The sequence below is a fragment of the Martes martes genome (genome assembly GCF_963455335.1).
Source record: "Martes martes genome assembly, chromosome: 14".
In the NCBI taxonomy this organism is placed as follows: domain Eukaryota; kingdom Metazoa; phylum Chordata; class Mammalia; order Carnivora; family Mustelidae; genus Martes; species Martes martes.
This window is the reverse complement of record NC_137902.1, coordinates 33,353,829-33,376,814: the sequence shown is the minus strand read 5'-3', so window position 1 is coordinate 33,376,814 and position 22,986 is coordinate 33,353,829. Positions and strand designations below refer to the sequence as shown.

Sequence of the window (22,986 nt, the reverse complement as noted above, 5' to 3'; positions counted from 1 at the left end):
GGGAGCTGGAAACCATGCGAGGTTCAATCCCAGGACCCCTGGGGATCATGACCGGAGCTGAAAGCAGACAACCAATTAAGCCACCCAGGCGTCTCATACATTTTTAGTGAGAATGATAATTCTAGTGTACAACCAGAACCTATCCCTGCAGTAGGGTTATAACATAAAAATGATGATATTATCTGTTCTATTAAAGTTAAAAGGAGTGGAATTGAAAGTAATTCAGGAAGACAAGAGTAAATTCCTGTTACTAATCTGTTATGAGTCTTTGTTGGGACAATCTTACATTTTTGAGTAAGAATTTTCCCTACTTTTTATAATCAGTAGTGTCACTGATTATGTTACACCACAAGCTGGTAGTGTCGAATATAATTTATTTTTTAATTTTACATGTCCCTACAAAGCAAAATATATTTTAAGAACTTCAACCAAGGGGCGCAGGGATGGCTCAGTCGGTTAAGCCTCTGCCTTTGGCTCAGGTCCCTGCTCAGCGGGGAGCCTGCTTCTCCCTCTGACTACCGCTCCTCCTGCTTATACTCATAAATAAGCAAAATTTAAAAAAAAAAACAACTTCAACTTAGTATTTAAATGCTTAACATTGGAGGTTGCGGGGAGGGGTGCAGTGGAGGTGGGGCTGGGGGCAGTCTTCCTATCTCCCATGGTTTTCCTTTCTGGAATTTAAAGGTTTATAATAGACTTGTGATTTTCCATCTTAATTTTTTTTAAAATTTTATTTACACTGGAGTCTGAAATTGGTTTTGACGGCTATATAAAGGCTTATTATTCTTTCTAAAAAGTCATACTGCATCTGGGTAATACATACCACCTTGGCACGGACCTGTCTACAATGCTTTCCAACCTGCTAATTGAAAACTTACAGGGCCTGTAAATAGAGTCGCTAGGCAATGCAATCACAGAGCTTTTTATGAGCAGGCAAATGGAACACTAAAAAAAAAAAAAAAAGAAATTTTTAGCCATCAGTTGTTCTTTTTACACTTTTGGGAGACAATGTTGTTCTTCCAATTGTTTTTTTGTATAAAGAAAATATTTGCATTAAAAGCATTTAAATAAGATAAATCCTCACGATTTATATAACAATTTTGGCATTTTGTGGTCATTACTCATTTTATTTTGCATATTAGTGAGGCTTTGAATTAAAATGTCCTTATGGTCTAGTAGAGTGGGATTCACTGTTCTGAGGATTAAGAACCACCTGTATTCTAAACCAGACCGAAGTCCACTCTTTCACCTGAGTCAACAGGTGGAAAAATGCTGGTCAAATTTGTAAAAGTATAAATTTTAACGCCATCATGTATTGTAGAAACAACAAAATGAATTTCTCAGCTTAACTAACAGGAACCCTGTTATTATTCAAAACACTTCTTTACAGAGTTTATAATTCTACTTATGCTTTCTCATACCAAGCCCATCATATACAAAGGAGCGAAGAAGCAGTGAAATATCCTGTGTTCGGTCCCAGTGAGCCAGGAACATGTTAGCAATCTCTCCTGATGGGTGTTGCAGGTACCACACTGAAGGCTAGAGCAGCCTGTACTCTCTCCTGCCTCACCTCATCTGAAAGCCCTACTCGGGATGAAATGGAGTCACTCCTACTTATTTTGGTGGACCACTCAGAACTGATATACTTACTGCCATTTTAATAGTCGGGGAGAACAAACAGACTCTCTGTGGGCTAGTGAGAGCCGCTGTGCACACCAGGGCCCACAGGATTCAGCTGGGAAACAGGCCTCCTCTCTTGCTCTGGTGCACCTGTTCCCACCTCAGGTTTTCAGCACAGTCCTCGGGGAAACAAATGGAATATTACATACGTACATGTTTTTAAAATCAATGACCTCATAGTAGTTGTAAAAATTATACTTGCCAATATAAAAACTCAATGACAGGCAAAAATTAAAAAACAAATATTAAAAAAATTATTTCAAATCCTATCACTCAGAAAATAGCTGTTTCGTTACCACCTGATGAACTTCATTGTGGCCACCCTGTGAGTATACAGGCAGGATGGAAACAATTTTAGAAAAACGGGTTATACTATCCAAGCTTTTTTTAAAGTCAAGAGTTACATTTTTAAAATCAGCTTCATTGAAGTATAATATGTGTACAATAAACTCTACCCCCTCAATGTGTACAGTTTTATGAATTTATATAATTTTATACACCTAAGAAACCACTGCCACAATCAAGATATAGAACACTTCTGTCACCCCAAACCATTCCTCATTCCCCTTTGCAGTGCATGCTGTTCTCTGCTCCCAGCCTAGACAACCGTTGAAACACTTTCAGTCACTATAAATTAGTTTAGATTTTTGTAGATTTTATATAAATAAAATTATACAAGTAAATTATACAAGTAATTTTTTGTGCTGGCTTCTTGCACACAAAGCAATAATCTTGAGATATGTCTGCATTGTATATATCAGTAATTCATTCCTTTTCATTGCTGACTAGTTTTCCATTTATCTTTATTTAATTCTATTTGAATTTAATGGAAGAAACATTTTGGAAATGGAAGGAATTGCAGAACTTTGGACACTGTGTCTTTAAACAAGAGATACTAGCTCTTAAAGAGCCCTCTACAATGAACAAATTTCTCACAGTGAGAAATTGTGAGAAACTGTGAAATTGTGACAAACTAGAGCTCAACTTTTAGAATTTTGATATTTTTTGATCTATATATATTAACTTTATACTATCTATTAACTCACCGCAATGAAACATGAAGCAATTAAGATGCTTCTACTTCTTCCCAGATCTTCACTTCTGTTTTGTAAGGTGTTTATTATCATTACTATTTCTTTTATCATTATCAGTATTTATAAAATTCACATGTTGCTTGATAATTTCCAGAATTGTTTACCCTTTTTAAAAGGATAATTTTACTTAAATTCCAGTTAGGTCACACACAGTGAAATATTTGTTTCAGATGTACTATGTAGTGATTCTACACTTACATACAAGGGTGCTCATCAGAACAAGTGCCCTCCTAAATCCCCATCCTCCATTTCTCCCCGTGCCCCTACCACTTCCCCTCTGGTAACCATCAGTTTGCTCTCTGTAGTTAAGTCTGTTTCTTGGTTTGCCTCTCTCTCTCATTTGCCCCCCCCCCATGATCATTTGTTTTATTTCTTAAATTCCACATGTGAGCGAAATATAGTATTTGTCTTTCTCTGACTGACTTCTTTCACTTCGCATAATATCCTCTAGCTTCAACACAATTGTTTATGCTTTTTTCTTTTTTAATTTCATTTATTCACCTGACAGAGAGAGATCACAAGCAGGCAGAGAGGCAGGCGGAGAGAGAGATGGAAGCAGGATCCCCGCTGAGCAGAGAGCCCGATGCAGGGTTCAATCCCAGGACCCTAAGATCATGACCGGAACCGAAGGCAGAGGCTTAACCCACTGAGCCACCCACGTGCCCCACTGTTGTTTATTCTTAATTCTACTTTTAAATGGGCTCTGTACTTAAAATCAATCCTTTTATTATGGCTTCTCCATTCCTCTGTATTTTATTTTGACTCACACCTTGATTGGCTAGGTTTTTGTCAAATGGCAGTTTTTCTAAGAGAGGCTAATCTAAGAACATGTTTAAGAATACCTGTTTGTTACATTTGTTTTTGAAGATCAGTTTGGCAGGACATAAAGGTCTTGCATCACACTTCTCAGAAATTGAAGAACATTGCTTCACTGTCTTTTAGCGTTGCAGTGTTGTCCTGAAGAGCTGTATATGGCCAATCTTTTTGTCTTACACGTGACTTGCTTTTTCTGCATAGGTGTTCATCTGATACTTAATTCTTCATATTTTAGTAATGTCATCTGGATGTCTTGGTATTGATCATCTTGTATTAATTTTTTCCTGCTCTAATCACTGACTCTGCCTTATCTAACTAAAAAAAAAAAAAAAAAAAAAAGGAAAGAAAAGAGAAGAAAGAAATAGTAAAGGCCCCAAATGTCTACAGTGAGAGGTGTAAGACATGGGCCCCAAATTTGGTAAAGGGTTTTCTAGCCACTAATATAAAATAGAAGCAGGATCTTTTATATAAATCTATATCCATAGGTTATAAAGAAACCACTTAGAAGATCTTTTTAAAAGATCCTTAGATATGAAAGAATAGAGAAAATAAAAAGAATATAGAATTAAGGCAGGGTTTTTCAATTAGGAGACTTTCCCATATTTTTAGATGAAAGTGAAAAATGAGAGAGAAGGGGCACCTGGATGGCTCAGTCAGTTAAGCGTCTGCCTTCAGCTCAGGTCATGATCCCAGGGTCCTGGGATCAAGGCCCATGCTGGAGGGCTCTCTGCTCAGCAGGGAGCCTACTTCTCCCTCTCCCTCTGCCTGCTACTCCTCCTGATTGTGTCTCTCTCTATCAAATAAATAAAATCTTTAAAAAGAAAATGAGTGAGAAAAAAGATAAAAATATGATTCAGGTCTATATGCCTATTTCATAACCATCAACTTCATTTGGCAAAGCCATTATCCATCTGTCCTTAGGCCTGTATTCCTAAAATGATCGATTTGGAATATGAAAGCTTTTACAAAATGATATATATTGTTACAATACTATTAACTAGATGTAGTTTGTTGTTTAAAACGATGTAATCATCAAAATGATACATTTTGGAATACAAGAGCTTTTAAAAACCACTCCCAAATTTGCTCTCATTTTCCAGAACCCTATGAAGCTGATCCATTTATGAGGAGATAATTAGTGGGAAGCTCTTTGAAGAAAGGTCTAGTTAAGTTGTAAAACATAATTTCAGGAAAACATTTTAAGAACAACTTGGAGAGGATTTTTCCCCCCAGTAAATATATGAGTACTAGTATAACTTGTAGTTTCTGAAAGTTTTCCAACAACTTCTATGATTACTCTAAAATTATCTGGTGGATAATTCAGCATATCTAACAATTGGCTGTACTAGATATTCTTTATTAAAGCTCCTCAATTAAACAAGCAAAATTTAAATCTATTATACTTATAATTGATTCTGGGAAAAAGCACTATTATTTGCTTCCCAAACTTATACACTGATTACATGAGTGTTTGCTAATATCTATTTTTATACTTTAAATTACCTTACTCAATGTAGAGGGGTAACAGTCCAAGGGAGAAAGCTGAAAGAAAAAAAGTGAAAAACCTAGCTTTTCTTCTATGCTAATTATCTTTATTTTGTTAGGCATAGTTTTGTTGGTTTGTTGAATCAAAGGCAAATTAATGATTGTACTTTATTGTGATTTTTTAAAACTAATAGACCCGTTTATGTGAATTTTTATCTTACAGAGTTTGAATATCTTCCAGAACCTAAATAAACGCCAGTTTGAAACAGTTATTCATTTGTTTGAAGTTGCAATAATAGCAACTGACCTGGCTTTATATTTTAAGTAAGTACAAACTTCCTTATACTCTGTGTGCTTCTGCCTTACATAAATGACCCATTGCATTCAAGTTAAAAGGCATTTCTTCACACACACATTTATTCACTTTCCTTTGGGATCACCAGTAGAATACCCTCCAAGTACCTCATAATTTACTAGACATCTGAAAACATATTTTAGAAAACTAACCCCCTGATGTCAATGGTTTGTTATCTGAAGAAATTTGAATTGAAGAATGTACAGCAAGGTTGGTGCACTGTCAGAAGAGTGATGCCACAAAGCCTTGTGAGGTGATGCTTGTCCCGGTGGGTTCATCATGGTCCAGGGGCTGATATTTAAAGTTGCAGGATCAGACATTTGATTCTGCTGCAATTTGGGAGCTAAAAAATCTTGGTGATACTAATGCACATTAACAAAACTCAGATAATTCTGAGTCACATACAGCAGAGTACTAGCCTATTTATAGTAATAATAACCAAGGAGACCAGACACTCCAAGCTTCTGCCCATTTTCTTGTCAGTGAACTATAAAGTTGTTAGTGAAAATGGATTAGAACAAGGTGAATTAGTTATAGTATCTAACTCTTTAATGACTTAGATGTGTAGTGTCAAATTGTGGCTCTCTGATCCTTCTTAACTAAAAATTTAGTTATTAGTTCGAAGATGAAGACAGATACTTAGAATAATAAATATACAAATAACCATAACCCAGATTCAGCAAATACTAAGATTTTTCCACACCCATCTGAGATCTTTTTTTGTGGAAAAAAAAAGTCATGCACTCAAGGCATCCCATCCCACCATGAAAAGCCCCTACCATCTCCCTCACAGATACCATCATTCTGATGTGTACTCGTCCTTTCCATGTTTTTATATTGTTAATTGTGTTTTAAAATTGTCCATAAATGGTATCTTACTGGACACACTTTTCTACAACTTGCTTTTTCATGTAACATTATGTTTTAAAGATTTACTTCCGTGGTAAACGAAGATCCAGTTTATTAGTTTCAACTGTATATTCAACTTTATGAAGATCTCATAATGAATTCAGCCATTCTTCTACACACGGATATTTAGATCATTCCCAACATTTCATTATTGTTGGCAATGCTGTATTGTATATCCTTGTATGCATGTGAGTTTCTCTAATGTACATACTTAGAACTGAGATTGCTGTAGAGTTTGCAAATCTTCAGTCTTAATACTACACTGCAAAACTGCACTCCTGAGTAGTTTACCCAATTTAAATTCCCACCAGCAGTGTGCAAGAGTTCCTGTTATCCTATATCTGGACTACCTTTGATCTGGTCACACTCACATCTATTCACTTATTTATCTTGTCAGTTTGAGTGTGAGATGGCATCTTACTGCTGTTCAAATTTGTATTTCCTTTTTTTTACCAGTGAGGCTGAGCATCTTTTCATGTATTTTAGGTTCTTTGTTGGTTTTATGAATTTTTTATCATCATATTATCTCAACACAGCCTCTGGCCTTTATGTTTATGTTATGATCTCCTTTGTTGCTAATGTATTCAAACTTACCAGTGTTGTGGGTTTTTTTTTTCCCTTTTTGTGGCTTGTGGTTTTTCTCTCTTAAACTCTTTCTATGCCAAGGTTAATAGCCATTCCCTGTTCTCTTCTCCCCGACCCCTTAGATCCACTATGTGGACATCTGATAGAAAGTGGGAACATGAAATCTGAAAAGCACATATTAAAGATACTTTTTATCTCTGGTCTTATATGCTAAGATTGTTGTACAGCTGTATCTTTTTTAGGAAGAGAACCATGTTTCAAAAAATTGTTGATGCCTGTGAAAAAATGGAAACTGAAGAAGAGGCCATTAAATATGTAACCATTGATCCAACCAAAAAAGAGGTTATCATGTGAGTAGTCAGAATTTTATTCCTTTTTGCACTCAAAGGCATCTCATCTAACCATGACGGGTTTTTTTTTTTTTTGCAAAAACAAAACAAAACAAAAAACCACTTATTTCGTGTATCTTTCTATTTTAACAATTGTTGTTTTCTCCCAAGGGCAATGATGATGACTGCATGTGACTTGTCAGCTATAACCAAACCCTGGGAGGTACAAAGTCAGGCGAGTACGGTTATGTCTCCTCTTCCATCACATGCACAGATGCTATCTAGATCACATGTAAGAGAGAACAGGAATATTCTGGCAATCTTGGAATTTTGCTATAGGTAGCAATTATGTGACTATATATTTTGTAAGCGATTACCTTTCATTATCCTGGAAAAAACAATTGGTTTATATTTAAAAAGATAAAAGAAAATTAGGAAGTTAGGACAAAAATAAAATGTTCCCTGTTGGATTTCTGCTAATGAAGGCAGACAACTAGCTTTCAAGAATTCACAAGTGTCAGTAAGACAATAGGTCATTTGGTTAGGCCCCAAGGCAAAGAGAAGGGACCTTAGAAAGAAAATGCTTTCTGCAAAGAATTCCTTATCATTGAACAGACTGCAAAAACTTTATATACAATTATTTAGGGAATGTCTGAGTTTTTAATAGAGGAGATAAATTGGCACAAGAAGAAAAGAATCATAGTGCTTTCCTCTATCAAGGGTGGTTTTGCTCCTGCAACCTCTTCTTGTGTTGTCTGTAATTAAAAGGCACTGTCTATAGTAAGTTCATGTTTAAGGGTACCTTCCCCAGTTCTTTGCCAACCTCGGGGAATGAGAGTCAGGAGTCACTAGTTTATTACTTGATTTCTTACTAACTGGATGAAAGAAACTTCTCTTTTTCCCTCAGTGACTTCTAGGAAAAACCCTAGGGGGAAGAGAGGCCAGAATTCACTGGGTTCAACTGTAGTTGTGGGTTATATGAATAAAGATAGAGTAATTGGAACCGTCAAATTCCAAAACCAAACACTTGTGCTCCTTCCACCCTGATGTGCCTGTTCTTCCTTCTTTATTTACTCTTTATTCTTTATCTGCACAATCACCCAGGCCAGAAACCTAGGGCCTTGCATGAAGTTCCCTTCCCCATTCCTGTCTGTCGTGCTGGCTACAGCCTCAGGTCAGACTTCTACCCTCTTTCATCAGCAAGATGGTGTGGTGGGATCCTCCTAAGTGATCCTTCCTCCTCCTTCACTACTCAGCCCTCCTCCGAGCTGCTGCTGGGATTATTTATACTGAGACCTCTGCTCAGCCACTCCTCTACTTAAAAGCCTTCTAAACTCCCCCCCCCCCCCCAGCAGAGGTATTCAAGCTTTCTTATTAAAAAGAAGTAAAGGGGCCTGGTGGCTTAGTGGGTTAAACCTCTGCCTTTGGTTCAGGTCATGATCTCAGGGTTCTGGGATTGAGCCCCACATCGGGCTCTCTGCTCAGGGGGGAGCCTGCTGCTCTACTTGTGATGGATCTTTCTCTCCCTCTCTCTCTGTCAAATAAATAAAAATAAATCTTTGAAAAAAACAAATAAATAATAAAAAAGAAGTAAAGTCCTTCCTCCCCAACCCCCCACAAAAAGTTGTACAAAATCACTTTATATAAAAGAAAAAAGCAAGATTACTTTAGCTGAAATCTCTTTTGGCCCCTACCTGCTGGGGCTGCTAGTGCTCTTTGGTGCACTAGGGCTCCAAGAATAAGAATCACTGGTCTAGGGGCGCCTGAGTGGCTCAGTGGGTTAAGCCTCTGCCTTCGGCTCATGTCAAGACCTCAGGGTCCTGGGATCAAGCCCTGCATCAGGCTCTTTGCTCAGCGGGGAACCTGCTTCTCTCTCTCTCTCTGCCTGCCTCTCTGCCTACTTGTGATCTCTCTCTCTGTCAAATAAATAAATAAATAAAAGCTTTAAAAAAAAAAAAAAGAATCGCGGGTCTAGAGAATCAAACTTCCTAGCAAAGCTTACGTGGTCTGTCAGTCACTACCTGTCCTTAACTCACACTCATCAGATTATTTCCTGGCACTCTCTCCCATTCACTGTCTCTCACTCTAAGCTCTGGATGCTCAATTTTATCTCTGCAGATAGCCTTCCCCTCCTCTTTATCTGAAAAACTACTATTCATCCTTGATACAACATAAATGCAAGCTCCTTTATGAAACTCATCTTTACTTCTTTCTCCTGATTCCCAACACTTCATACTACTATTGTTATAGCCCTTACCCACATGGTTTACATGACTGTCTCTATGAGACTAGAAGCATCTTAAAGAAACAGGTCACATCTGATTCCTCCTGGCAAGCCTGGTTCATGCCAATATAAGGAAGCTAGCAGGTGTTCATTAAACTTGGTATCAGGTTTTAAAAAGCTATATAAATTTACCCTCAAATATCCTCACCTTGTTATCAAGTAAATCTGGGTGCTCATCTGCATGCATGTGTGTACACCCAGATATATGCTAGAAGCTAACAGATAAGCAGGACAAGAGGACGACGTGTGGGAAGCTGCAGAGCTTGAAGCAAAATGTAATGGAATTAAATATCCTCCCATCTTCCCTTTTTATTGTTGAGATGTAGTGGCAATAGCAACTGGAGATAGGTATTCCCAGAATGGGCCTAGAGTGCTGAAGTGACAAGAGAAATTTCCCCTTCCCATTTCAATATACTCTGTAGATGACATCTTTTTATCTTTTATTTTTCTTTTTTTAAGATTTATTTATTTGAGACAGAAAGCGCACACATGAGCAGGGGGAGGGGCAGAGGAAGAGAAAGAGGGAGAGAGAGAATCTCAAGCCAACTTCCTGCTGAGTGTGGAGCCCAACACGGGGCTTGATCCCATGACCGAGATCATGACCTGAGCCGAAATCGAGAATCTGGACGTTTAACTAACTGAGCCAACCAGACGCCATCTTTCTAAAACCAAAGAGTATATGATGTGACAATGCCTCAAGCATTAATATAAATGCTACCCTTGAATGTCACTCATACTAATAAAATGCAAATTCTCTATGAATGACTCAGTTTCACGAATCAAGTCTTATTCATATTTGCAGGTGGCACTTCTGGTTGCAAATGAATTTTGGGAACAAGGAGATCTGGAGAGGACTGTGCTGCAGCAACAACCTATTGTAAAGACCTTGACATAAAAATGCACTTTTATTACAAATTATCGATACAAATCAGTCTCTTTTGTACACAGAGTCTTAGAAAACTATCCTTAAAGAATTTATTTCTCTTTCCAGCCTATGATGGACAGAAACAAAAAAGATGAACTACCCAAACTTCAAGTTGGATTTATTGATTTTGTCTGTACTTTTGTATATAAGGTAAGTAAACAAATTGAGTGAAATATATAATCATCTGGGGATGAAGATTTTTCTTTCAAAGCGTTACCAAAATCAAAAGTCACTCACATGGAAAGCCATTAGGGGTATCCTTGTTTCTCCAAAGTAGCTTGAGGAATTACCCTAATCTCGTTTAGGGGTGGAAGAAAAACTAGAACTCAGGAGCACACTGAACAGACCAGACGCACTTAGAAAACAGCATCTGTCTTCCCTGTTTCCACAGCACTGAGTTAAACTCATCCTAGCAGCTCTGAGCACTGATACAACTCCTTATAGCTCCTTCTCTGCATGTGAAAAGTACTGAAAATCAACTACATGATTTAAATAGTTTCTGACCTAAAATTCTCTCTAGGAGTTCTCACGGTTTCATAAAGAAATCACACCAATGCTGAATGGTCTTCAGAACAACAGAGTAGAGTGGAAATCCCTAGCTGATGAGTATGATGCAAAGATGAAGGTGCTTGAAGAGGAGATGAAAAAGCAAGAAGAAGGAAACACGACCACAAAAGGTTAGATGGAATCTGTTTTTGCTTGTTGTAGAGTAACCAGGAGTCAGGCTGAGCTTAATCTCACCTGACAAAACCATAAAAAGTAAATGCAAACAGGAAACTTGCTTTTCAAGTAATTATATATAATAAATTGATTAGTGCTTTTCGGATTACACCCCCCCACACACAAGATCTTATAATTCCAGGAGGAATTGACTGAAGTAGGGGTTGTAGCTGAAGTAGGGGTTGGGGCTAGACTTCATCCACTCTGGTATGTGGCTCCTAATCACCTCTACAGAATACTGAGATTTTAGAAATATGAAAGCCATAGAATCAGTGGGATCAGGGTTAGGTGAGAAAACAAATTTAGTCCTAACATTACATGTTAGCTGTTACTTTGGGCAACTTGCTTAACCTCTGAGCTCAGTATTCTTCTCTATATGAGATTTTACAGCCTCCCTTCTAGACTTAAGGAAGCCCCCACATGAAAGCAGAGCTGGCCGGCTGAATGGGATGACTTGGCAGGTATTTCAAGACTGGCTGTGCCTCAAATGTCCCCAGATAGTGGTTTTTCCTGATGAAACTTCTACTCCTGAAATTATTCTGTTGGGATCAACTATGAGTTTATCAGATGACTCAAATGTCATCTTGAAATGGGAATGCTAATGTCACGACTTTGCATTTTGTCTTGAGGGTTCAGCACTTCAAAGGTTTTGTAGGAAATTTTTATCGTGTAATCAAGAAATCATTTCTGTCTGGAAGAGCTTTGTAAAACAACAAAAATACAACATTCCTTTTAGATGGTTCTAGTGTTTACTGGTATTTAAAAAAAAATCATGGAGGGAGAAAGTATTTTGCTTAAAAGGTTAAGGATGTCTTTCAACAGAATAAAAGTAGGAGTTTGACTTCTTGATACCCATTCACCAATGTATTTATTGGGGGTCTATTCTGTACAAGGCCCTGGGTTACGCAGGGTCTGGGGAAAGTTGGGGTCCTTATTGCACAGAGCTTACCCTGTGGTCGGGGAGGTAGAACTTAAACCAATAAATGAATTGATTATCTATCATCATGAACAATTGATTATAACTATCAGAGGAAGCATGGGGGAAGACTTTCCTGAAGAAGAATGCTTATGCTAAACTCTAAAGACTGGAGGATTTGGCTAAGCCAAGAAAGGGGGAGGGGTTAGGGAAGAAGCAAAGGAACAGAATATGCACGAAGGCCTTGAAGTGGAAGTAAGCTTGCTGCCACTGAAGAATCTAAAAGCTGGTAGCCAGAGTCTAGAGAGCAAGCTGGGTTAAGTACCAGGTAGAGCTGGTAAGGCAGTTGGGCAGGACAGTGCTGCCTTAAAGGCCTTGCTTGAGGATTTGTCCTCGAGAGGAGCAAAGGGAAGTTTTTAAAGGGATTTAGATGGGAAAGCAAGAACCTGATTTTCACTTCAAAAAGATAACAAAAGTGGCAAAGTCTACTATGCAAGTGGAAAGCAAAGGTATTTCTTAGTACAATTAAATTTAATCCCTATCTCAATTTTATGATGAACAGGCTATCAGATTCTTTAAGTGGCTCCTGACATTTTCTGTTAGTATTCAGTATATCGGATATAGATCTTCTATCTTTATTTGCATAAAAAATTACTTCTGAACTTTCTTCCTGCTACCCTGGGAAGTCTCTGTGAAGTAAAAACATTGTTTTGTATCTTCGGCAACAAGCTTTGTGCCTGGCACAAAGCAACAACTCAGGTTCCCAGATTGTGCAGTTCAGTGGTTTGCTTGAGAAACAGATGTTAATTGGTTAATCATTTATAAGATTCTGTTTTTCAGATGGGTCAACTCTGAACATGAATTCAAGTTTTTTAAATGGTCAAACCCTTAGTACTTGTTGTAAGTTAACAACTATTAACTAGCTATGAAGTTGATACTAACATCATCAGAGTTTTAGAATAAACACTGTGTGCCCATGGATTCCCAATGCTACCGCTTTTTCTCATTTTTACTAGCCACAGAAGATGTAGGAGGTGGCGGTGATGACAAAAAGTCCAAAACATGCCTCATGTTATAATATAATCCGACTGGTCAAAATTTCAAATATTGTTTCTACTTTTGAAGAAAAACTGAAGAAACAAACTTCATGCAGCACACCATCAACTAACAGAATACCAGGATCTTCAGATACGCTACCCTTGCAGCCACCAAAAGGAAATATATTGCTAGCCTGAAAACCCTGAGGGTAAAATAAAGTTCAACAAAAGTGCAAAATAGAAGATGAAAATGAGCGCATTCTTGGTGCCAATTTGTTTTAAATTAAAAATATATAATCCTGAAACCAGTCACCAATTCTTTTTTTAAAGGTTCTTATTAACAGTATTCATTTGCTAGTACTACCATAACAAAATACGAGCCTGTGTGGCATAAACCACAGAAATTTATTTTCTTACGGTTCTGGAGGCTAGGAGTCCAAGATCAAGGTGTTGTCAGGGTTGGTTTCTTATGAGGCTTCTCCCCCTGGCTTGTAGATGGTCTTCTTTTCTCCTTCTACCCTCACATAGTCTTTCCTTTTGTGTGTCTATGTCCTAATCTCCTCTTCTTATAAGGACACAATCATATTGGATTAGGGCCCATTCGTATGATCTCATTTTGCTCTAATTAACTCTTTAAATACCCTACCTCCAAATATAGTCATATTCTGAGGTCCTAGGGGCTTGATTTCAACATGAATTTGGGGGGGGGCACAATTCAGCGCACAACATGAATAATTGTGATTCATATCTCAAATTCCTTCCTAAACTAAAAATCTCTCATCTATGCATCTTAAGAGCAAATACAATATAGAATTTATAACATTGGTAAGTACTATACACAAAACAAGTAATAGGATGTCAAATGTTATTCCATCTGAAATGCTTATCATCTTTCCTCTACTTTTTAACCTTGATAATGGAAGGGTGAAGACCACACTGCTTTTGGCAGTTTATATGTCTTTGCCCTATGCCCATCCCTCTCCCCAAGTCTGAAAGCAATTATTTTATGTACAACTAAGAATATTTTTTAATATTCTATTCTTCTCATTGAAAGAATAATCAGCTTATAAGATACTCCCTGGATAATCCTAATGTAAATTAAATCAGCTAATAAATGTTATGCATTATTAAGAAGCATGTGATTTGATTATGCAAGAACTTTACTATCAAAAGCAGTTTAGCGGCACTTCAACAGAGGTTATTAAAAAAAAAAAAATAAAGATTACTAAAACCATCTACCAAGCATTCTAAATACTCTTTTGTCAAGAGAAACTAAGGACAATCAACTACTACTACTACATGGTGCATGTTTAGACATCAGAGAAATTTAGGATTTCTTCCTTTACTTATCTACAATCATAGACCAAATAAAAATTATGCCATAAATTCTGCCACAGATTTTTCTTACCAAAAGTTATCTAAATTTTAATGAATCAAATTGATAGACTATGAACCTCCAATGTTTTGTTATACAGAAAATATTTTTCAATGTTAAGGCCAAGGGGGGAAAAAATCACCATTTGTTGTACATTTACAAGTAAAAATTATAAGATTTAGAATCATAGGATTGCTACTTCACATTAGAATGTAAGGTCTGTGAGAGGAAAGATTTTTGTCTATTTTCTTCTGTTTTGTTCCTAACTCTATCCTGGTACCTAGAGAGAGAGTAGTGCCTGGTACAAGGTAGGTTCTCAGTGAATACAAATGAATGATATTTTGAATAAATGTCATAACAAACAGGTATAAATGAAGAGTGCCTGTAAGTTTATAAAGTATCTTTAGGGCGAAAAAACTCATTTAATATATACACTTGCATGAGTGTTCTATAGACAATAAGTCAACACCTTGAGTAAGTGATAACATGTACACCTTACTTTCATTACTAAAAATAATTTTGAAATTCTACTTTTAGGATTATTTTAGAAACTGCCTAAGAAACTCTTCCTTTAGGGGCACCTGGCTGGCTCAGTTGGTTAAGTGTCTGCCTTCAGTTCAAGTCATCATCTCAGAAAGCCCCCACTTTGCCCTGCCTGGCGGGGAGCCTGTTTCTCCCTCTGTCCCTTCCCCTGCTCATGTTCTAATACATAAATAAAATCTTAAAAAAAAAAAAAAAAAGGAACTCTTTCTTTAGTTTTATGTAATTTTGGACCCCAAATTATCAGCTCAAACAACATCCCCTCCTCATTCACCAGAAAGCAAGTTAAGGAGCAGAGATGTACTGCCATTGAAGGTCTGCAAAAATAGGAACTTTGCTTAAGAGCAAGTAGAAGAAGGCATTAACTTCATATCCCAAACAGTGGTCCACTGAACACTACTGACTGCACTATAGCCAAATATGAGAGAGGTCTGTCAGAGAATTAATCTTTAAACTCATCTTGTGGCCTTTTCAAAGACTCCTTAAAAATATGACATGGAGAAAAATAAAAAACAAAACAAAACAAAACAAAATATATGACTTCGATTATGTATGAATGGATTAAGTGTTGTGATTATATATAATGATCTAAAATTTACTAGTGAACCTAATGTCTATAAACCATACTTATAACACCAAATACATGAATGTATTTTGAGAGTCTAGTTTTCCTACTTATCATTTATAGGAATTTTATTTTCTGATGATCACTAAACTATGAATTTTTTTTAATCATAAACATGTTTTAGCTACATATATACTAATATCAGTTTGCTGTCGGACATTTCAACACTTAGAAACCAAGATTCCTTTTTATTCACTGTAAGTAATGAGATTTAAAAAAAAAATACAATTTCTTTAAGAAAATAAGGGGATTAAAAAACAATGTTCAACCTTAACAAACCGATACTGATTTACTGTTTTTGATGGCTTAGAAATGACTGTGTAATTATTTCCTAGATAGTTCCTTTGTAGCAACATCTAGCATAGTGCCTCACATATAACAGAAACCTGATAAATATTTGAATTAATGAATAACAACTATTGAATAAAAGGAAAATCAGATCCTAACCACTTAAAAATAAGACACTAACCTACTTATTCTGCAATTTAATGCCAATCATTCCATGTTTAAATGTCATTTAAAATACTTATATTAACAAAATAATTGAAATGCTGTGATTGCTTTCTACAGGTCCTCTCTTCACTAAATCATGCATCTTCCTATCCATCTCTCTGCACTTTACAAAAATGGGTTAAAACCTTTTTTTAAAAAACCAATACATTTGAAAATTTGATGAAAATTTGATGAAAACTATGGACTTTTTCCCCCCATAAATACACATAATCACAGAAGTTTACACTCAGATTCTAGGAGTGCTTAGATCTCTTAAACCACATTCATCGACTCTAAGGGGGATGATCAGCAAATTAAGAAGTTCCATTTTATACTATATCCTGGCATATAAGTATATCCGTATTTGTGTGACTACATCTGAGATAAGCTCCAGCATATACTATTATTAGTTAAATTATCTTATTATAGAATCTCTCTGTTGGAGAGTCAACTTTTGTTAACCTAATCTCCTGTTGTAGACTTCTGTGACCTCATTTGCTGTTCCTGCTGTTCCTGTATTAATTTACTTTATAATAAACTACTCACACACTGGGAAGTCAAATCTGATAATAACAAACTCCCTTAAGTAGTATAGGTGAGAAGGAAGCAAGAGAAAAGTAAGGGGAAAAAAAAAAGGCAGCTAGAAACAGGTGGTAATGGGAAAGTAGATGCTTAAAAGGAGGGGTACCCGTGTATCAAAGGAAAGAAGGTGAAGACATATTTACTCTATTTTATAATTTTTGTGAGACACCAATAATTCTAATAATTTAAATTAATTCAGGCAAGGGAAGATAAATATGAATGAATAAAAACAACAACAAAACCCCTACAAAATACAGGAACAATGAACTCTCCGTACAGTGTACTAGCTTTATCCTCTAGCAGCTACAGATGGAGCGGTTGTAAATAAGCATCTGAAAAGATATATAAGGGATGAGGAAACATGTCTCCAATAGAACTGAAAAACTTCCAAAGCAGCTGACATCTTGAGAGTAGTTGGATTTTTATTTCTGAAGATAAACCACTCAAGCTGCAACTTGTAGATAAAATTTTTGTGAAGAGTTTCAAAGTGTACTTTCACAGTAAGGAATGTGGGCTTCTCTCTTCCATCTCACAGAAATAAATCTTGGAAATAGTCATCAAATTCTTCTTCTCTATTTAAAGGAAAAAGTATATGTATTGATTAAGATCAACAATTACAGAAAAAAATTACTAGGTGACACAGTATAGGTGATTAATGAAAATAAAATATTTTAACTCATCTGCCGATTTTTCTATATATTGATATATTTCATGATTCAGCCATCAAATAATCCTCAGCTTTTGGAATAATCATAAGTATACCCAGATTGATTAAATGTTTTATATGTTGCCCCCATACCCTAAATGTATTTATTACCTAAGATTTTACTTTAAAGTAAAATGTTACTTTATTTGTGAAGAGTTATGCTTCATAACTGTTATGAAATGTTACTACTTCTCTTTACTCTTTTGGTTGACAGAATTCTCTGTTCTTTCTCATTTCAAATTATAGTCTGATCAAGAAATGAATGAAAAAGAAAACTATTTTGAGGAAAAATACAAGTCTTACTCCTAGGAATGGGGAAAATCTGCTTAGGCTGTATTTATTGCTATGGGAATAGTAAACATATATTTGTAGCAGTAAATATCATGTGTAAAACAATGAATCAAAATCTGAAAGAAGATATTAAATTGTATTATAATATGGTAAAATAAAATGAAAACTGTCAAGTACTAAGTAAATATTAGCACTTGGAACCAGAGTGATACAGGAAAATACCACAGGATTTCAAGTCAGACAATGTTTAAGTTCTAGCTCTGTCACTTATTAGCTTATATTAGCAGGTTACTTAACTTCTCTGGGCTCAGTCTCCTTATTTGTACAAAGGAGAACACTGTATTTCCTCACAGAGGTGCTGTGAGGATTAAATGATTATACACACACACACACACACACACACACACACACACACACACAGAGTTGCCTTTCTCCCTTCTGGGACAGGGAATCAAGCTGGAAAGTAAAATCCAGTCTACCAATCTCTTCAGGAAAAGTTCTTGTAGATCAGGGATTCACAATGGGACTCCATTATTTGGTTTTAAATAACTGTGAATGCATGAAGCCATTATACCCATGTTCAAATTTTTAAAAAATTACTACAGAATCAGATAAAGTTGATTTAAGAATTATCTGTAATTTGATATCCCCCATGCTCTTCCTCCCACATGCTAGCAATATACAGTAAAATTTTTTAAATTGTAGTAAGAATTTAAATATAGGAAATTAACTGAATCTCTGTGTAGGCTTAGGGGCTCAGTACTTGATCACTGTCAAGTACTTATAAGGTCACAAAAAGCTCTGGATGATGAGAGTCTTCTTAGGATTTACTCAAGTACCTTCACTGCCTAAAAAGGTGAGCCAATCTGTCAATTTCAGCTATAAAGCTCTTCAGTGGGAAGTTATACCATTAGAAGTTTAGTCCATAGTTTAACTAGGATAGCAGTATTTTATTTACAGTAATAGCTTTCTTATAATCTGATCTATATTGACCATATATTTAGGAATTCTTTACTTGGCTAGGAAAAAAAAAGTTAAGTTCACAGAAAAAAAGTGATCTTATTTAAAAAACCTCTTTCTAAAACACCTGAATTCTACTACACTGAGAACATATAATTAGCAAGATGTCTCATAAGCAGCTTAAATTAGTGAATTATGATTGATTCGACAGGTATCTTTCATTATGAGCCAATATGCCTAAAGACTAACAAAATGAGACTAAAATTTATTAAGCACTTATATTTATAGGTATTGTACCAAGTGCTTTAGAAATTTTTATTTCATTAACTCTTCACAATAAACTCTGCAGTAGGTATTATTTTATCATCTTATTACAGATAAAGCTCAAGTGCTGAACATCCCAGTATATGACAAGAGCTGATAAAATTCCAGCCCACATCCAGATGGCTCTTCCAACTCAAGACAGATAACAATGTACACACTGAGTTATCCTGTCTTCGGAAGGCTAAGGTAGTTGTTGGCAAGTAAACTTTTACCCATACACAGACAGCTTCAAGGGGCTCCCTGTACACATTTATGATAATCAGAATATCAAGAATAAGCTGCTGTGGAACTAGGGAACAGCCCTTCTCTAAAGGATCCTAAGTAAAGACTGGACGGTCATTTGGCAAGGAAAGCTGAAGTAAGATTTACTCACTGAGAGGAAGCTGGATGAGTTAGCAGTTTGTGGCCACAAACAATGACTAGGAATAAACTCTGATCTTACCAGGCTAAGTAGTCCTTGGCATTAAACAGACATTCTTGATGAAAAGATTTTTCATTAATTGTTATCAAGAATGGCTGTGGTTGTAGCTTCCTTACTGATGCAAAAGGTAGGCATTATCTAGTAATATCAGGACTCACTGTGATTTTTCATCTGTTTCTGGTAGGGGGCCCTTCCAAAGTTCAGATTCTGAAGTACCTTCTTCTTCATCAGAATTTCCTATTCATTTAAGAGAGATTTTTAAAAATGTGTTATATTTAAAACATATTTTGAATTACCCACCAATGCAATTAAATTAACTTCAGTTTAGTTTCACTTTTATGGCTCTGAAAATGTAATTCACTCTTTCAGACCAATAAATTCTTCTTAAAAATAAATAAATAAGCTGAGATATACCAAAGAGTCTCAGCAAAAAGACCAGGGAAGTCTCATGGGAAAGTTCCCTAAGTTATACTGAGGGAACTTCAGTGGCACTTCCACTTTCACTGTGGCACTTCCAGTACTAACTCATGAAGGAATGATCTCTTGCAATATAACTGCCTTTGATTTAGTTTTTTCTTTCTGTTGGTATATAAAAGACATGTAGGTTAAGGTTTTTGTAGAGTATATTTACATTAGGATCAAGAATTCAAGAACTGAACTAGTACACAGAACTAGTTAGTTAAATTATGAAAAAATATTATCAGATGCTTTCAAAATCTGATGCTGATTAAATTAATTAGAAGAAGCTGGTTTCAATAAAGAAATAGACATATTCATACTTGTTAGGAGTAAAAATTCTGTAAACTTTATTCTTGAGGAAAATCTAGCAATACAGATCAGTTTAAAATTTACATATCCTTTGACCAGCAATGCTGCTTTTAAGAATTTAATTATTTACTTAGAATAAATAAGCACTTGAGATACATGTACAAAGATGTTCATTACATAACAACAACAACAAAAGAAAACCTATATCCCTACCAATTAGGGATCAAGGATTGGTTAAATTAATATAATATAGCTATTAAAAAACCCTTAGCATATCTATAGTATTACCATGGAAAAATGTCTGTGCTGTTTCAAAATTTTTAGAATTACAGAAAGTATGCATGGTATAATTTCATTTATGATTACATATGTGTATATATACTGTAAGTTTGTAAGGACAAACAAAACTGAACAGTAATTATATTACCTGTGGCCTGGGATACTTTCACTTTCTATGTAAAACATTTCCAAATGTTTTGTATTTTAAACAATGATCAAGTATTGCTTTTAAAAATCAGCCAAAACAATAAAGAAATTTCTATTTTTAAAATATAACAAAATCAACATGTTTCAAAAATCACCCTATATTAGTGAACTAAAAATTATCAAATACTGAGAAATATAAGGCAATAAAAGTATGCCATAAAGTAATTATATTAGCAAATAGTTCCTCTCTAATAAGTTAGTCTCAAAAAGAAGTGAAACAAATTCAGCCTATCAATACAGAATGTCCCTTAGTTAAACACACACAAAAATAAAACAGCATTGATTTGCCCACAGTGCTTTTAGCCTTTTACCTGTTGGACTTTGAACCTTCAATCAATATGCACGTCTGAACTTTGGTCCTAACTGTGTCTATTCTGGCACAAATTTTAACAAAAATGGCAGGGGGAAAAAAAAAGGAGAGGGGTTATATTTGGGTGGGGGGGGGGCAGAGGGAGAGGGGGAGAAACTTAAACAGGCTCCATGCCCAGTGCAGAGCCTGACACGGGGCTTGATCTCACAACCCTGAGATCATGACCTGAGCTGAAATCAAGAGTTGACACAACCAAGTGAGCCACCCAGGCGCCTCAGGGGTTGTATTTGTAACGATCTACATACAAAGACAATAAAAGATGATAAAATTATAAAGCCTCGGGAACCAGATTTCCACTCAATGACAACCAGCACGGAAACTGCCAGTGTCTCAAACTGAATGTGTGAGAAGAGAAAATAAAAGTGTTCTACTCTTACTTTTATGAAAACTCACTAACATGAGATCAAGAAACCATGGAAAAAACTAATTAGGCCTAACAGTTAACATTATGGTGTTACCCTATTAATGGTGTCAAAGAACAAAACTTACAAGATCTTTGAAAGTGGGCAGCTAATTTTAAAAGGCCTTATAAACACCTGCCCTCTCCCCTTTCAAGAGTACTTCCCACATGCCAGCTTTCCTACACCAGTTTTCTGATACTAGACAAGTGAGTTTAACTAAAAGGTCAAATCAGTTTAGAATATTATAAAGTAACCTTCTTTCAAAGATCATATGCTTAAAAATCAGCCAAATATTGTTTGAGAATCAAATCTAGAAGACTAGACTACATGACCTTTAAGTTCAACTCTGAATCTGTACCATTCTAGTTCCCTGAGAACAGCAGTAACTAGAAACCATTCCTATGGTAACTGTCACAACGGGCCTGAGACGGGAGGGGCACTGCTAAGGAAAACACAGTGAGAAGAATAGGTAATACAAATGGGTGCACTGCTAAGGAAAACACAGTGAGAAGAATAGGCAATACAAATGGGTGCTCTGGTATCAGTGTCAAAACTACACAGCAGTTACTAGCAACTGGGGATCAGAATGTACATCACTGACTCTCTGTGGGATCTTGCAGGTCTTTGATCTAGCCCTTATCCAATGACTGAATCTCTTACTGCAACATCTCCCTTGACAAGTGGCTGTCCAATCTATGCTTAACACTTCACTACTTCATGAAGTAGCCCAGTCCTCTGTTCCTTTCTTTAGATAGTTCTAATCGACAAGTTTTTCCTTAAATTAAGGCAAAAATCTGTCTCTGGGCAATTTTTATCCAGAGACTCTCATTCTGCCAAATAGTCATAAAAAATAAGTCTCCTACACAAAAGCAGTCTTACAAACATCTACAGTTTCCATGTCTACCTCCTTACCCCTTCCCTCTTATCCCTTCACTTTTTTCCAAACTAAACATCTATTATTTCCTTCAACCTTCTTCCTATGACACAATTTCAAATTCTGTCAATGCCTTGGTTATTCCATTCTTAATCTGCTTTTAAGTTTTCAATGTTCCTTTTATAATGCAAATTCTAAAATGCAAACTGTGTATAATTTTCCCCATACATTTGAATAATGAAAGCAGATATGTCATCTTGGTTTTTCTAGATATTATATGATGCCGAAATAACTTGGGCTTACTGAAGAAGTGGCAAGTCTCCAATTATGATAACAAATGGACAGGTCAAACTTAAACAGACATAATTTTTGATCTGACCAATTCTAGAGAACAAAACACAGAATCTGTTTAATGGCTTTTTTTTTCCCTTTCTGTAACAATAATAATAGCTACAGGTTAACAAGAACTTACTTTGTGTTGGACACATGCTTTACATATATATTGTCTCATTTGGCTCTGACAATAATAAAACAAAGTTAAGTCTCTTTATACCTATTTTACATATAGAGCTGAGATGCAGAAAGATCAAATCATTTAATGTAGATTTATACAATGTCTCTGCCAAAACTGGGGTT

General features: G+C 35.9%; 2 protein-coding genes across 12 annotated transcripts in view; one reads left to right on the top strand and one right to left on the bottom strand.

Annotated features, from left to right (window-relative positions):
• Positions 1 to 13,369, top strand: part of PDE6C (phosphodiesterase 6C) — a gene marked incomplete at its 5' end in the record, with an annotated part of 47,212 nt that extends 33,843 nt beyond the window's left edge. The window contains 7 exons of the mRNA XM_080823297.1: positions 5,299 to 5,399; positions 7,167 to 7,274; positions 7,425 to 7,488; positions 10,340 to 10,414; positions 10,529 to 10,612; positions 10,983 to 11,139; positions 13,115 to 13,369. Coding sequence (XP_080679423.1) covers positions 5,299 to 5,399; positions 7,167 to 7,274; positions 7,425 to 7,488; positions 10,340 to 10,414; positions 10,529 to 10,612; positions 10,983 to 11,139; positions 13,115 to 13,176 — 651 coding nt within the window. The 3' untranslated portion in view covers positions 13,177 to 13,369. The remainder of the gene's footprint in view (positions 1 to 5,298; positions 5,400 to 7,166; positions 7,275 to 7,424; positions 7,489 to 10,339; positions 10,415 to 10,528; positions 10,613 to 10,982; positions 11,140 to 13,114) is intronic.
• Positions 1 to 22,986, bottom strand: part of LOC308355226 (protein FRA10AC1) — a 70,171-nt gene that overhangs the window by 18,750 nt on the left and 28,435 nt on the right. For 7 of the 11 annotated variants that reach the window (XM_080823301.1, XM_080823308.1, XM_080823306.1 and 4 more), the window contains 3 exons: positions 19,610 to 19,688; positions 13,553 to 17,321; positions 1,651 to 1,800 (listed from right to left, as the gene is read on the bottom strand). In XM_080823301.1, coding sequence (XP_080679427.1) covers positions 17,279 to 17,321; positions 19,610 to 19,688 — 122 coding nt within the window. In that variant the 3' untranslated portion in view covers positions 1,651 to 1,800; positions 13,553 to 17,278. Of the gene's footprint in view, positions 1 to 838; positions 946 to 1,650; positions 1,801 to 13,552; positions 17,322 to 19,609; positions 19,689 to 22,986 lie in introns of all 11 variants that reach the window. The other 4 variants (XM_080823299.1, XM_080823302.1, XM_080823305.1 and 1 more) reach the window with 2 other exon arrangements.